The sequence below is a fragment of the Mchenga conophoros genome, linkage group LG3 (assembly GCF_057382185.1).
Source record: "Mchenga conophoros isolate Kocher_MC1m ecotype Shallow Benthic linkage group LG3, M_conophoros_male_GT1.1, whole genome shotgun sequence".
NCBI classification, from domain to species: domain Eukaryota; kingdom Metazoa; phylum Chordata; class Actinopteri; order Cichliformes; family Cichlidae; genus Mchenga; species Mchenga conophoros.
Window position 1 is genome coordinate 22,430,686 of NC_140528.1, and position 15,786 is coordinate 22,446,471.

A 15,786-nucleotide genomic window follows, 5' to 3' on the forward strand; every position below is an offset into this window, starting at 1 on the left:
TGCTGCAAGGCCTCCACTCTGACCTAGAATCTCCTTTCACAAGAAAATCATTATAAGCGCCTATTCTACTAAAAGATCCAAAAAAAAACAACCACTTTAATCAATTAAGTTTAAACATATAAGCAATTACTCCTGCATACATTTTATCACAGCTAAACGCTGCCTTGAAACAACTCCTGTGTGTTAACACCAGTGTTGGTCAAGTTACTTGAAAAAAGTAATCAGTAACTAATTACTGATTACTTCCCCAAAAAAGTAATCCCGTTACTTTACTGATTACTTATTTTCAAAAGTAATTAATTACTTAGTTACTTAGTTACTTTTTAAAAACACGATTTACAACCTGAAGAGGTGATAAAGCGATAGATCTTTCAGCCCAATTCTACTTTTTCTGCATAATCCATCATACAAAATGTAATCAAATGGAAAAGTCTCTTTTTTTAAACTTGTTTTATCAGTTTTAATCTTTTAATTTTATGCATCAAGCAAAAATTGAATTATATGCAACATTCTCTGACTTGAATAAATTAGTTTAACATTGAAACCTATTTTCTGCACATTCCAGCACATAAAATGAAATATTTTTTGTGTTTATACTCAGTCTTTCAAATAGATGCAAGTAAAACACAGCAGAAAATAAATAAACTCAAAGACTCAGCGGTCCTGTTGCTCTGTTTTGACCTGTAAAGCAGGACTGGGGGTAGGTGGAGGTTTACCCTGGTGCAGGTGTGCCGCGGTCAGTTGAAGAATCCGCGAGTTTCTCTGTGAATTTCCCATTACGTCGTTGCGCACTCGGTGCTTGCTTGGAAGTTTAGGGTTTTTTTTCCGCTGTAAAAGGTTTTCTTCCCACGCACAACGGACACTAATGTTTCTGTCACTTTTTATGGAATCAAACTCAAAGTAAGGTCAGTACTTCCACGCTTTAAACGCTGCACGCTCATACTCTCTCCCACAATCGATTTATGATCCATTGTTGATCTGCACACAGCTGTTGTCACTAACGGCGCACTCGCTTAGGTCACTGTCGTGAGACATTCTCGCAAAAAAATCACGGTTTTAGTAACGCAGTAACGCAGCGTTCCTACGGGAAAGTAACGGTAATCTAATTACCGATTTTGCAATAGTAATCCCTTACTTGTTACTTGAAAAAAGTAATCAGATTACAGTAACGCGTTACAAGTGACGCGTTACTGCCCATCTCTGGTTAACACTAACTTCATTTTAAAACTCACATTTCCTATGTTATAACCTGTTTTTGGTACAGCCTTTTTATTTCATCTTGCTCCTTTGATGTAACAATACCTTCTCATTCTAGTTTATCAGACTTAACCAAAATATATGCTTTCCTTCCTTTGGTCCTTCTCTAAAGCAAGAAACTCCTATTCAGTTCCTCTTTTCTGTCACTTGTTACAGGGCCAGCTCAAGTTCAGTTAAACGCTAAATTAATTTGAGGCCTTTTGCCTGGAATCAATACTGTCATGTGTGTTTATGGACTCTGTGTCTGTAAGCGTGTGCAATCCTTCAATAACTCATATCATCCTCACAGTAGATTGGCTAATCATAGCGCTAGCCAAAGGCTCGTGACCCACAAGAGACGAATTGAGCCACAACTCCCTTAAAGGCACAAAATGCAATATGTATAAAAAGTCATTTCTACGTATAAGCTCTCCCCTTTATCCTAAAAATAAATCTATGTAATATCTGTATGTGTGTCTTCTATTCATTAATGTAATTGTCAGTTATTTTCTCTCTTTATTTTACCTTCTTTTTGTTTACCTCTTTGTTTGTGACGTGGACATCCCTAAACCATCCTGAGTTCCGGCTTCAATTTCAACATAATTGTACCCTCTATTCTCGCAGTCGAACTCGTCTGGGCTTCACCTTCCCACTGGCCCCTGTGCCCTTCTCTTAGTGTCCTTTGTTGTCTTGTGATCCCCAGCAAACACAGTCTGTTTCTTCTCTGTTTCTTCTCCGTTGCTCTTTTCAGTATTTTCCTTTTAGATTAAATCCCAGCCTGGCAAAATATCCCATTCAGTGTCTTTAAACAGTTATGTCACACTGTTCTTACCAGCCTGCAGTTCACCGTGCATTTTCCATCACGTGCTTTTCTTCCATGCTGCTGCTGGTATCGTCAGTGTAGTTTCAGTTGCACTGTCTTTTGCCTGCTGTTAATTCTTGAAGTCCACGATGTTCTGTCGGTCTTCATCAGGAGATTAACTGTCCTATGAGCTTCTTCTCAGGATCGGGACAAGTGGGAGGTCAAGCTGTAAAATTTTAAGCCAAAATCTGGCCTGTTTTCCTCCCAATTCTGTTAATCAATGGTTTTGTACTCAAGATTCTAGGTTGAAAGAAGTCCACCTGTATTGACACACTAAAGCATACAATTAATATCCTTTTCATTTCTTTTCTTAAAACCTCCATTTGCTTCATCTGCCTGGAGTTTAACTCGTATGTTTCTCTCTCTGTGTGCTCACTTGTCACAGTCAGTTCCTTTTATGGGCATGCAAAGTTCCTGTCACACACACCATTTCCTGTCAACCTTGCAGCTGCTCAGAACCATATTTTCTGTTTCTATCTCTCCTGTTTTGTTTTTTTTACAGGCTAATAAAACTCTTGTTTTACTAAGTCTTGATCTAAAACAATTCACCCTTATTTCACGCACACACTTCTAAATATACTAAATTCTTTGCGTTTGTCAGATCGTCTCACACACACACCGCCTTTTCTCTCACACTTCCACTTCTGCACTCACTCTACTATCAACTTTCATAGTGTTATTATTATTTATTATTTTGTACAAATCACACCCAATCACTCAAAACCTGCTACTCACAGCATTCACACACTTAAACTGTGACAAGAGTTGAGGAATATACTCACAACACGCTTTCCTAAGAGTATTTCAGACATGCCTTTCATAATCAGAAAGAGCAAGTCAAAGAAAACAATTGAAACCTCTATTAATTCTCACAGCACACACATAGAATAGAAAAAATAAAACACACCAGCATTTATTGCTGATGAGAGGTTACTCCTAAAAGTAATATGTTAGTCTTAAATATATACAGTGCACTCACTATATTTATATATCAAAACTCAGTCAATTACTATACATCCACTACGGCAACTCAAAACTTTATTTATAGCCCTCTAATGAACATAAATGGCGTCTTAAACACACACTCAACAATGTTTGCAGCAGTATTTGTAAAACCAACTGTGGTTTAAACAGTTCACTGCTGACTAATTTGCATTTTCACACTCACACACACATAGTCTAAAAATAGCTCCAGCACTGCCTCAGACTCCTTTCACACAGAGATCTCTTATTTTATATTACAAAGACGTCTTATATTTACAACCACTGTCACATCTGTCAGCTTTAGCGCCTAAACAATTTCGACAAATTTGAGTTAACGGTCCAACCGATAAAGTCCAACTTTTTTGTGATCAATTAACCAGTATCTGTCCAACAGTTTCTGGCCTCATCTCTAAAATCCCTAACTCAATTTAAAAGCGTCAACCAACCCAAACTTTGCCTGAAGCTCTATTTTTGGCATTTCACAGCCAAGGCTTACCCCGAAGTTTTAAGTTAAAGTTACACGCCCGAAGTCCAACTTCTGCTGGCCAAAAAAGCGCAGACTACCGTTCCAAACGGTAAGGAGACTCTAACTCCTAGTTATTCTGGAGTGCCCCAAGCTCCACAGTGACCAACTGACTATCCCTCTTCGAGGACAATGCCTAAGCGTCCTTGGCATTGGCAAGCGTTACCTCTGAGCACTGCACTTCCTATCAGTCCAACTGACGTTCTTGAATAATTTATAATACTTTGGAACAACAGTAAAACAGCCAAAAAAGTGTAAGACTGAAGCAGGTCCAACCTTATAACCAATACGGGCTCCACCCCAAACAATAACCAAATTCCCTAATATACTAAAATCACTCAGCAGTCCAACTGCTTTCCACGGTCCAACCGTATTAAATCCTTTAGCGGTCCAACCGCATTCAATCATTTTTAGCAGTCCAACTGCATTAAATCCTCAGTACTGTCATGAGATTCTCATCAAAATCAAAGCAGACATTCCCCAGTAATTTCAGTGAGTAGACTTTAATTTGTAATGTCCAATTTGGCACACTTTGGAAATAATTCAACAGGTAGTGCCTTACCTTTGGATAAGCGGCTTAGAACAACAATGAGAAAAAGAGAGCTGATTATTAGCTCATCAAAACACAAAACAAAATCACAATGAATTATCGGTTAATTTCATTTAAAATAATTCATTATGTATTTATATACAATTCAAATTAGTTAATTACATATTTTGTTGGTTTGTTTTCTATTTTAATTATTTTACTGACACATTTAATGAATTATTTAATGATGTATTTATTTAATTCACGTTGCTACTCCTGGCCCTGCATCGCTGTTCATAAATACATTTTATTTGTCAGCTTCACCCATCAAAGTCAGGGGGCGGGGTTAATGCTGATCAAGTCAACACCATTGCTTTGGTCTGGTGGGCGTTCTTTTAGTGGGCTTTTCTCAATACTAAGTAGGCCTACACACCAGGGTTTGGACATGTGTGGACCCAAACTATACTTTTACCCTTTTTTGTGTGTCACCAAATACACTTTAATATTTTCTAGACAAGAATGTAGTGGCATAATCTTTAACCTCGTTTGGCTCCAAACAGAAGTGACAGACTTGAGCAGGGTTCATTTAAAGGCTGACAGAAGTGGAGTGGTGACGGGGAGATGTTTGACAGGACAGTGTTTCAGCCTCCACAGGTTCATGTTGTGCTCCATCAGTCAGTGAAGATGAAGTCAGTGCTGATGAGGCTGTAGAGTGTGTGAGGGATGTGAATGAGGATGATGAAGATCTGATGATAGCAGATAAAAACAGGCTGCAGAGACTTTGAGCCATACAGGGCACACAGTGTGTGTACAGAACAGCTGAAATCATTATGGAGGCCTCACTGGGATATGGAAGCATCACAGTACAGCTTCAGTGAAGCATTAAAGTCTCTGATATGAGATGAGAAATGAAGCAGCCAGAGCTTTTTCATGAGTGGAAACCCACTGTGACTGTGAGCTGCTGCTACAGCCTCCAGATTAGCCAGCAGCTCATCCTGCTCAACATTTCCTCACCAACTTTAATGGAAGTGTGATGTTTTCAGCTGGAGTGATGGTCAGGGTGGCCTCCCTCTCCTCTTCTTCTCCTCTTCCTCTTTCATTTGTAAAGCCACTTCTGCTGCTTTCATTCATTTGGAAGTCCTGTAGCTGAGTTTGGGAGAGACTAACAGCCTCGGCAGCAGAGGGGAGAAAGGCTGTAACACCACCACTTTACTCTGTTCTACCTGTCACATCATTTTATCAGGAAACAAATATGCTCATGTTTTTACTATGTTTGTCTTGAAGATGTAAGAAGATCACATGGTGCTTTTTATTATTGTGTTGGTTTGTTTGCTGTCTCTTGGATGGAGCCCAGCTGTGCGTGGCCCCTGGGCCTGTGGTCAGAGTGTGTGCTGGATAATCCGGCCCAGGATGAGGCCAAACTGACATGGGATGAAATGTCTGTCACATAATTGAGCTTAGTGTAGTTTCATTTCTGCACAATTTAAAAACAACCAAAACTTTGTTCTGTCTTTTCTATGTTATACTGTAGACTTTCTTTGATACTGTGTCCAAAAGGAGCAGCTTTTACTTTGAAGGGGAGGCGTCTCTGTTTCCTCTTCAGGTTGGATGATGGAAGCAAATTAGTAGCTGTGTCCCAAAACGTCGGCTGCATCCTCCAGAGGCTGCATTTGAAGGCCGATTACGTCACAGCCAGGCGATGAAGGCTGTCCGTATTTGTCGACTCCTTCAAATGTGCCCGACAAATGCGTCCTTCATTTCCCCGAATTTGAAGGATTCGTCGGGTGTGTCCTTCGTGGCCCACCATATCCCAGAATTCATAGCGCGGCCCAGCCAAATTTCAGCTGCCAACAATGGCGGCAGCTACTAAGTTTTCAAATTACTCTTATTAATCTTTCTGGGTCACAAAATAAACTTTTAACATATTGTCAGGCGAGAAAGTAGCTGTGTAAACTTCAAATATCTGCTTGGTTTATCAAGACATCGCATATTTGCAAAAGTGTGCCGACGTTTTCGGAGACGTCTGTTACCCACCCGCTCGCTAGCAAGCCGGGGGGTTCAATGGTCACTCCAGCCGGCGAGAGCAGCGGACGCCCGGCTTCATCGTTTTCAGACCCCGCTCTTTCGCTACTCAGGTTAAACATGATATATAAGTCACTCGGATAACTTAAAAATGTAATTGTTTGCCTTTTTTCTGTGTTTTATTTGTTCCGGAGTAAATCGGTTTGGCTGAGATCAAAGTTCCTCCGGGATTTTCACACAGCTGAATAAACGTTAAACAGGAAACTGATTAAACAGAAGTGTGAGACGGTCGAGAATTTACGCCAGTGTCCTGTTATATTTTAGATAGCAAGGAGCAGACGGCCGAGTTTATTAAACTCCACAAAGACAGCGGTGACGCAAATCTGAAGGCTAGACCGTCCCATTTCACAGCCTCGCACTTCCAGCCTTTTCGGTCTTTGAAGGACCCGGCCCACGTAGACCGCGAATACCGGGTCCTCCGAAGGATGCAGCCGACGTTTTGGGACACAGCTAGTGTGCGATGTTCTTTCAGTGTTGCACTTTGTAGACGCTCCCTGAGCACTGGTCTCACAGCCAGCTGCACATAGAGACCAGTGTTGTTAGTCCAGGTCAGAAGATGACTTGTTGGAATGAAAATGAGCTTGTAGTTTGTCTGCTTTAATAATGTGACTGGAAAAAGGTGTTGGACTTCAAATATGTCCATTTCTTTCACACTTCACCTTTAAAAGTGAAGCCTTGTGGTTCCTGGAAGGAAAAACACGACTTTTTCAAGTCTTTGTCCTGTTTTTATGATAAATGTACGACTTTAATGTGAAACATTCAGAGTTTTTTCTCTTGTTGTGTTTGTTTGAAGCTGCTTCCTGTTGGCTTCAGCTGTTTGGAGTTTCCATTTTCTAAACTTCTACATTCTGAACCTTCTTCAGCTCTGAACAGATGATGAAACACTGAATGATTTCAAGCTCACACTTTGTCTAATAAACTTACATCTTTCATTCTTTATACAGATTGAGGGGCTGTGGTTTGTCAGAGATCAGCTGTGATTATCTGGCAGCAGCACTGAAGTCCAACCCCTCCCATCTGAGACAGCTGGACCTGAGTGACAACAACAAGCTGCAGGATTCAGGAGTGAAGCATCTGTGTGGTTTCCTGGAGAGTCCAGGATGTGGACTTGAAACTCTGGGGTCAGTCAGCATGTTTTAGTTGTGCTGAGATGAATATGATGTGAAAGTTGTGCTGACACTAAACTGCAGACATCAGGCTGATATTATACTGATCCACACTGAGGATCTTCATGGTAAAGTCTGTTTTCTTCTTCTCTGGTTTAGTCCATTGACTGCAGCAGAACAATGTTCACATTTCAAACAGTGAGACTCAACGTATGGCCCGCGGCCCACACGCGGCCTGCCCACCTTTCCTGATTCAGAGAGAGGGGACCCTGATGAACTGTGTAGTGTTCTTCCTCACAGTTCTAAGTATCAGACACAACAATGAATAATCCACAGCTGACTGTCTTTAGCAGGTCAAAGGTCACGGCACACAGCAGACAGTGGGAAATATTATAACTCTGATCATTTATCAGCACATATCCATATGTATAAAAACAAAGCTGACACTGTGAGACTTGATCAGAGGTGTGATCATCACAGCAGAGGCCTTTGTGTCAAAGTCACTGAGGATCAAACAGAAACACATGAAGCAGATTTTCCTGTTCTGGCTTTTTATAGCAGATAACCTTCAAAATATTCTGCAGTCCATCAAAAACTGAAGCAAACCATGAATCAACATGTGAACATGAGCTGATGCTGCTGAAGTGAAGCAAAGTTACAGAGGTTTGATTACAGACACAGCTGAGAGTTTGTAATCTGTCATCATTTTAAAAGGTTTACATTTCTTCAGTATATCCACATTTGCAGCTGGTACCTCAACCTCCACTTGTCCAACACAACTGCTGTCCACTGCCTCCATGACATTGTGATTTTGCTGTTGGTCTTCTGTCAGATCTTCATCAATCACTTCTGCACGGGGCACACCTTCAGACTCTGCAGCTGCATAACGAAAGCCTGTAAGATAAAATTAGACATAAGGTAAATGTACACCAATATTCCAATGACAGGTGTGTGATTCATCTGGAAGTTATGTGCGGATTAGTGTACAGTGATAGCAATTTAGTATGTTTTTAGAGGGGGGGGTTGTTTACCTCCGATGGGTGCTCTTTTTCGCTTCCGTTGCGTACGCCTTGAGTGCCGGTCCGAGTCTGATACAGGTATGTCGTCATGCCCCATGTGCAGTGTTGGTGCCCAGTCTGGATTTGTTACATCCATTTCATATGCTGGTTTGCCTGCAATAATGCCAAATCATAAGCTACTCAGTCGACATGATGTGGTTCTGCAGCATCACACATTAGCATGTTTTATCTCATTATCTATGACCTCAGCATGTTGAAAATAACACTAAAAGCCTTTCAAGAGTGATATGAATTAATTTAGAACTCACCGGAAAGAAAATGCCGTGAGCAAACCAACAAAAAGCTGGGGATTGCAGAGAACTCGATATCCCCTCGTCTCACCGCTGCAATCCAAGCCTGACGTCTTTGTTTAGTAATATCGGATACATGGGATCCCTCACGTTGCCTCCAGGATGGAAAACGATGAAAAGAGAGCCCGTTATCCAGCTTCTTGCCTTCACGATCGTGTGATCTAACGTTGCAACCGACAACACAACACGTACGATCCATAGCTGAAATGGTATCCTTTGGCTGGCCTACTGTCATGGCGGAAGGGGGCGTGGCCCATCTCCCGTGACATCACGCTCCAAAGCCCTATAGGTGGGAAAATGTACCATGTCGACCAATCAAAAATGATATGGAAACATGACATTTGGTTGTTTAGCAAAAGGGGGAAGTTTTAGGAGTGACCGGCAAGAGAGAGCGAGTGAGCGAAAGAGAGAGAGAGTTTTGATACGTGAGAGATTTGTGACGTTTACCGTGTTTGGTCTCAAGTTAGTTTGTTGTCTTGTGTATTTAGTGTGTAGCTGTTGTTTTGTTTTGTGTGTCAGTTCTACTAGTGATCGTCACAGTTGCTGCCTTAAAGCCAACAAAGGCAGATTGCAGTGTAAACGCTGAGTGACACACCTGCTGTCAGACCTGCAGGTTTATCCCTGTGCTGTTCTCATATGTGTTAGAGTGACACAAACTATTGTTTGACACCTGATTGTTCTGTAAATAGTTTGAAATGATTATATGAAAAACGTCTGAGCCTTGGCTGCATTTTTTGGTAAATAGTACCATATAACTTTGTTGTTTGCAAAACGTGTGCGTATTTTTAAAAATGTACAATCTCTATTTGCATTTCAAGTTATGAAGATGATTCGTTAAACATGTGTGTGGTTTTTACAGTCAAAATATCACTTTCTACTTGTATTTTAAATTTTGTCTGAATTTAGATAAATTGTGCTGATACAGTTGGTCAAAATGAGAAAATAACAGATTGGCAAGATAAACTGTTTTTAAAGGTAAAATATAGAGGCCACATCAAAAGTAGTCAAGAAGGGTTAAAGGCTAAAAGCAAAGTTGTCACCAAGTACTGTTTATATTTGTGTGTATTGCTGCAGCTTTTTTGAGTATTAATTTGGTGCCTTTGTGTGAAATAATGGTATTGTGAGTGATCCATATAGTCACAAAGAATAGCCACTTGTTTCTGTGCTACCAAAGTTCCCCGGCTTTCATTCAAAATGTGTTTATCGTCAGCACCTGCACATTAAACTACTTAAACATTATAAATGTCTTCAAGCTCACACTGAGGCCTGTGGGGTACTATCAGCCACTGAGACAGTACACACATTTATATGTGTTTGTATATGAATATTTCATACTTTAAGACTGCCTGTTTATTTAAGGGAGATGAACAAAATACATTGGAATTGTACAAAATAATATCATGGATGATAAATTAAATAGATTTTAAGTAGATGCTTGTGCATTCTTAAAGTCTTATATGTTGAACTGAACTATGTGATCTGTTCAAAGCCTTAATCTTAATTTGAAGTGAAATGTGCATTTTGAGTTTATACACTATGTATATAAGGCGACCGTTTCCTTTTGCAGTATTTTTGTGTGGTGTACTTTTCTATGTCTTAACAAAAGGGGAACAAAGGTGTTTAAGTTCACCTAGGATGATGTGTTTTAATTTTCACATGGTCTTGCTTGAATTTGACCCTGACAAAGGCGTATGAACTCTGTCAGCTGTTTGGAGTTTCCATTTTCTAAACTTCTACATTCTGAACCTTCTTCAGCTCTGAACAGATGATGAAACACTGAATGATTTCAAGCTCACACTTTGTCTAATAAACTTACATCTTTCATTCTTTATACAGATTGGAGAGCTGTGGTTTGTCAGAGATCAGCTGTGATTATCTGGCAGCAGCACTGAAGTCCAACCCCTCCCATCTGAGAGAGCTGGACCTGAGCTACAACAACAAGCTGGAGGATTCAGGAGTGAAGCATCTGTGTGGTTTCCTGGAGAGTCCAGGATGTGGACTTGAAACTCTGGGGTCAGTCAGCATGTTTTAGTTGTGCTGAGATGAATATGATGTGAAAGTTGTGCTGACACTAAACTGCAGACATCAGGCTGATATTATACTGATCCACACTGAGGATCTTCATGGTAAAGTCTGTTTTCTTCTTCTCTGGTTTAGTCCATTGACTGCAGCAGAACAATGTTCACATTTCAAACCTTCAAAGAAGAAGAAAAATCCTCCACTGGATAATTCACTGTGAAACTCTCCAACTTTTCATTCCACCTTAAAGTCGTGTCTGACACTGAAATCCAAAGCAAAATGTGCGTTTGCTTTACAGACAGCAGTCCAACACAAACATACACACATCATCCAAAACACAGTCCAACATCCAAATCTCCTCCACTGCCAGCATGAATGATGGGAAAGAGAAGGAGGAACACTCTGACATTCAGGGTTAGAATGAGTTTCATGAAGCAGACTGTGAAGATCAAAGCTGCATTAGAAAGCTTACATGAATGAATGAGTGGACAGAAGTGGACAGAGATCATCTGAAGCACTTCAAAGGCTTTAAATCAGCACATTTCTCTTTATTCTTTATCAACTCTGTTAGTTTCTCTCAGTTTTCTGTGGAATGAAGCTAACAGCAGGCTAATAAGATGCTGACCAATAGGTTTCTATTAAAGGTTGTAATTTGTATATGAAAAAGTGCTTTGGCTCAGCAGGGATCAGCTTACAGGTAGAATACAGCTGCTGGATGGGATTAGCATGTCATAGCTATCTACCAAACTGCTAACTGGGGGATTTCAGGCCATCTATGGATCATTTTTGCTAACTGTTTATTCAGCTTAGGCTCACAGGGCTGCAGCCTGTGCCCTAGCTGTCATAGGGCAAGAGGCGTGGTCCACCTGCACAGGTGAGCAGTCCATCACAGGGCCAACAGAGAGAGACAGAGAAGCACTCTCTCACATCCACACCTACAGCCAATTTAGAAACACCAATGAACCTAAGCAGCATTTCATTGGACTGTGGGAGAACATCCAACCTCCACAGAAAGGCCAACAAGCTTCAACCTACAACCTTCTTGCTTTAAGGCACTAGTGCGAACCACTTTTCCCCATTTCAGCCCAAATCCTGCATCTTCCTGTTTCTGACTCCAGGCCAGCTCCACTAACACTTTCTCATCAGACACTGCCACCTAGTGGAGGAAGTCTTAGTTCCATTTGAAGCTTCAGATGACAGTTAGTTCCTTTACAAAGAGGTGGAGGTGGTGGGGCCACAGCACCATCATCACTGAGTGCCATAGGACACTTAACCTTTGTTTCCATATGCTGGGAACTTCCTGTTGTTCCAAGGAGGACTGGAAAATGTGTGAAGATCTCCCAGTCAGTTCCTCACAGCACACTTCAATCATTTCCCTCCCACAGCATCAGGACCAGGGCTTTTTCTCTCTTTGGTCCCACTAAGAGATTTCCACACAAACACCTCATCAGTGGGACTCTCAGAGCTACCAGCCCTTTGCTACAATCACAAAGCTCTTCATTGAAATCAATGATATCAAAGCTGGAATCCAATGAGTCCAAGTCTTCTGCTGATTCAGCATCACATTCATCTTTGCTCCTTGTTCTGCATCCCCACCATGGACTTCATTCCTTTCCAAGCCAGCCTTGAGTGTCCTTTATTCAGCTCATCCTCTGCTTTACTTTTACACCTGATTTTAGCTGCTTTATCTCTCTTTCAACAAGTTTCTGTGCCTCAATCTTTTTCTTCTCTCCCTCATAACAAGACAGCTTCTTCTGCCTGAGAACATGTTGGAGTGATTTACTAATCCAGGGCTGCTTATTGGGGAAAATACTTCCTGTTTCCAAAGTAATCCCCATTTTTCCCAGAAAGAAATGTAAGTAGAAATCGATGATCTAAGTGAGAACATGAGCCTTTAAAAAGTCCCAGTGGGTGCAGTCAAAGCAGTCCCTCAGTCCCAGTATATAGTCTTTGGTCCAGACTGGAACAAGTGTGTGCCCAGTTTGAGCTCTCTTCAGTGCTGTGACCTGACAGACCCAGAGGGGCCATCACATCACATTTAGATGCTCCCCTAATGGAGCCACAACACATGTCCAACACTTAGTCTGTCTTGTTGGACCAACTGGAAGAAATGATTCAAGGACTTAGTCACAGAACAGAGATTCAAATCTCCAAAATCCAACTGGCTGCATCAGGACATATAGTCTGAAACTCTGCACAGTTTCCTGTTTGAAGCTGCTTCCTGTTGGCTTCAGCTGTTTGGAGTTTCCATTTTCTAAACTTCTACATTCTGAACCTTCTTCAGCTCTGAACAGATGATGAAACACTGAATGATTTCAAGCTCACACTTTGTCTAATAAACTTACATCTTTCATTCTTTATACAGATTGAGTCGCTGTGGTTTGTCAAAGATCAGCTGTGATTATCTGGCAGCAGCACTGAAGTCCAACCCCTCCCATCTGAGAGAGCTGCACCTGTGGAGAAACAACCTGAAGGATCCAGATGTGAAGCAGCTGTCTGATCTTCAGCAGAGTCCAGACTACAGACTGGAGACTCTGGTGTAAGTAGAGTGATGGAGTGAGTGGGTGGTGCTGTCAGCAGTATTGTACTAAACACAGTCAGTATGAAACAAAGATCCAGTGTTTCCTGTAAAGCTGCAGCTTCTCAGTGAAGCTGTGAGAGGAGAATGGTGACAGGCTTCAGGATTGGACACAAACACTTCCTGTTTCTGACCTTTATGGTCACCATGGTAACGGCTGACACGCTCTGATCAAACGCTGTCAACAGCCAATCAGCTCTCTGAACAAAGCAGCACGCAGACCAATGACTGCATTCATTTCCAAGTTTAAAGCAGTGAAGAACACAGTCTGTAGGTGAGGAAGAATTTAGTGAGAGCAGATGTTTGGATGGAATTCCTCCAGTTAACAGCTGGAACCGTCCATCTGGATTGTTGGGCTTGTTGTTGGGGTTCCTACAGAGCTCAGAGTGGACACACCAAGGTTCTTCTAATGAATGAAAGTCCAAACTCAAACTAGGAGGGAAAAACATTTTCATCAACTTCAATAAAAATCCAAAGATTAGAAAAAGTGAAGCAACAATGAGTCCTAGTACAGTCCCAGCACTGAAGTCCCTGCTGCTCTTTATACTGGATGTGCTGCATCACTGACTGACAGCTGATGAAGAGTCTCTGGAAACACTCGTTTATCTCCTCTGCTCTTCCTTCTTCTCTCTGCAGGTGGAGGCTATGGTGGTAAACAGGACGGTGTGTGTGCTGAGAGAGGAGGAGCTGTGTCCTGATGATCCAGAGAGGTTGAAGCAGCAGCAGCTTGTGTGTAGAGACGCTCTGACTGGGCCATGTTACTGGGAGGTGGAGAGGAGAGCTTCATCCAGCAGTGACTGACAGAGGAATGAGAAGAAGTGCAGATGACTGTCAGTGCTGCAGAGTGAACTGCTCTGAGAACAGCTCCACTGTCAGACACAATGTAGAGTCCAGCATCATCCCTGTGTGTCCCTCTGGATCTGACAGAGGATCATCAGTGTATCTGGACTGCTCTGCTGCTGCTCTGTCCTTCTACAGTCTCTGCACAGTCTCTGTCTGACTCTGGCTTCAGACCCTCCTGGATCAAACTCACCTGGAAAGACTTTCAAACATCACTCAATAGATTTGAATACAGAATATATTTGATATATACTGTAGATGTACTGTAGAGTTGCAGTTTGTCACTTGTAAATACAGTCTGTGAGCAGCTGTGAGCTGAAAAACTTTTTATCTTTTAGGCGCAGATACAAATATGACAAGTATCAGTGTGAGATACAAAAGGTCACATCAGTCAGCAGAGGGAACAGTGATCACACAGCAATGTAAGAATAGAAACATAACAGTGAATCTGGACATGTATACAGATGGAAGCAAACAAACAGGATGTAACACTACATTAAAGCCACAAATGGGAAGAAAACAAAGCCAAAGGAAAATATATTTGATCTCAGGAATCCAAATCAGATGCTTTAGAGCAGGGGTCGGCAACCCTGGGCACGCGTGTCACAGCTGGCAAGCGAAGGGTTAACTGATGGCACGACCATAGCTGGACTGGCCATCGGGCATACTGATGGTGATTTTTCATTTTTATGGGCTGATGATGTTTTTTTATTTTTTTGTAACGGTATAAACGATGGAAGGTGGTGGATTGGCCGGATGCTGGTCGATGTGTAGAAATAACTCAGTTGTTTGGTGGTGGCTATGGCGGAGCTTCCACAGAGGCAGCAGGTGGATGAGGGAAAGGGGAGGCAGGAGGAGCAGAGACCCGAGGCGGCCGCCGGTCCGAGTGTTGGCCCCCTTGAACTTTCCCACATTTTGTCACATTACAGCACAAACATGAATCAGTTTTATTGGAATTCCACGTGAAAGACCAACACAAAGTGGAACGGAAATCATACATGATTCCAAACATTTTTTACAAATAAATAACTGCAAAGTGGGGTGTGCGTAATTATTCTGTCATGGAAAAACACACTGCCATCAACTGTTTTGTTTTTGTCAAAATCACTGTAATATAATCACTGTACCTTTATATACATGTGACTTATATTAATGCTGCTGCCCTCTTGTGGCTAAAGTGTAATTATGTTCTTGTTATTAGGGAAAACATTTGAGAGTAACATGACAAATGAGTCAGCACTTTGGCTTCAGCTTAAGAAATCCTCATTTTTATGTCATCAATTATAGTTGCATGTATTCATTATCATAAGTTAACCTTTAATATTGATGTCTTAAATTGATTTTACTTAAACTAGCAATAATTTTATGGTTGCATTAAATAAATGCATCACTAATGAATGAACTATTTCAGTAATTAATTTAAAAAATCTACATAATCAATTAAAGATATATATTAATAATGAATTATCCATTAATTTCATTTAAAATTTTTCAATATTTGTTTATATACAATTCAAATTAGTTAATTACATATTTAATCAATTATTGGTTTGTTTTCTATTTTGATTATTTTACTGACACATTTAATGAATTATTTAATGATGTATTTATTTAATTCACGTTGCTACTCCTGGCCCTGCATCGCTGTTCATAAATAC

The 15,786-nt window shown here is 41.1% G+C and overlaps 1 protein-coding gene across 1 annotated transcript in view; it reads left to right on the forward strand.

Annotated features, from left to right (window-relative positions):
- Nucleotides 1-15,786, forward strand: part of LOC146577704 (ribonuclease inhibitor-like) — a 68,930-nt gene that overhangs the window by 12,443 nt on the left and 40,701 nt on the right. Inside the window, exons 3-4 of the mRNA XM_085267699.1 lie at nucleotides 7,161-7,337; nucleotides 10,528-10,704. Of these exons, the coding sequence (XP_085123825.1) occupies nucleotides 7,161-7,337; nucleotides 10,528-10,704 (354 nt within the window). The remainder of the gene's footprint in view (nucleotides 1-7,160; nucleotides 7,338-10,527; nucleotides 10,705-15,786) is intronic.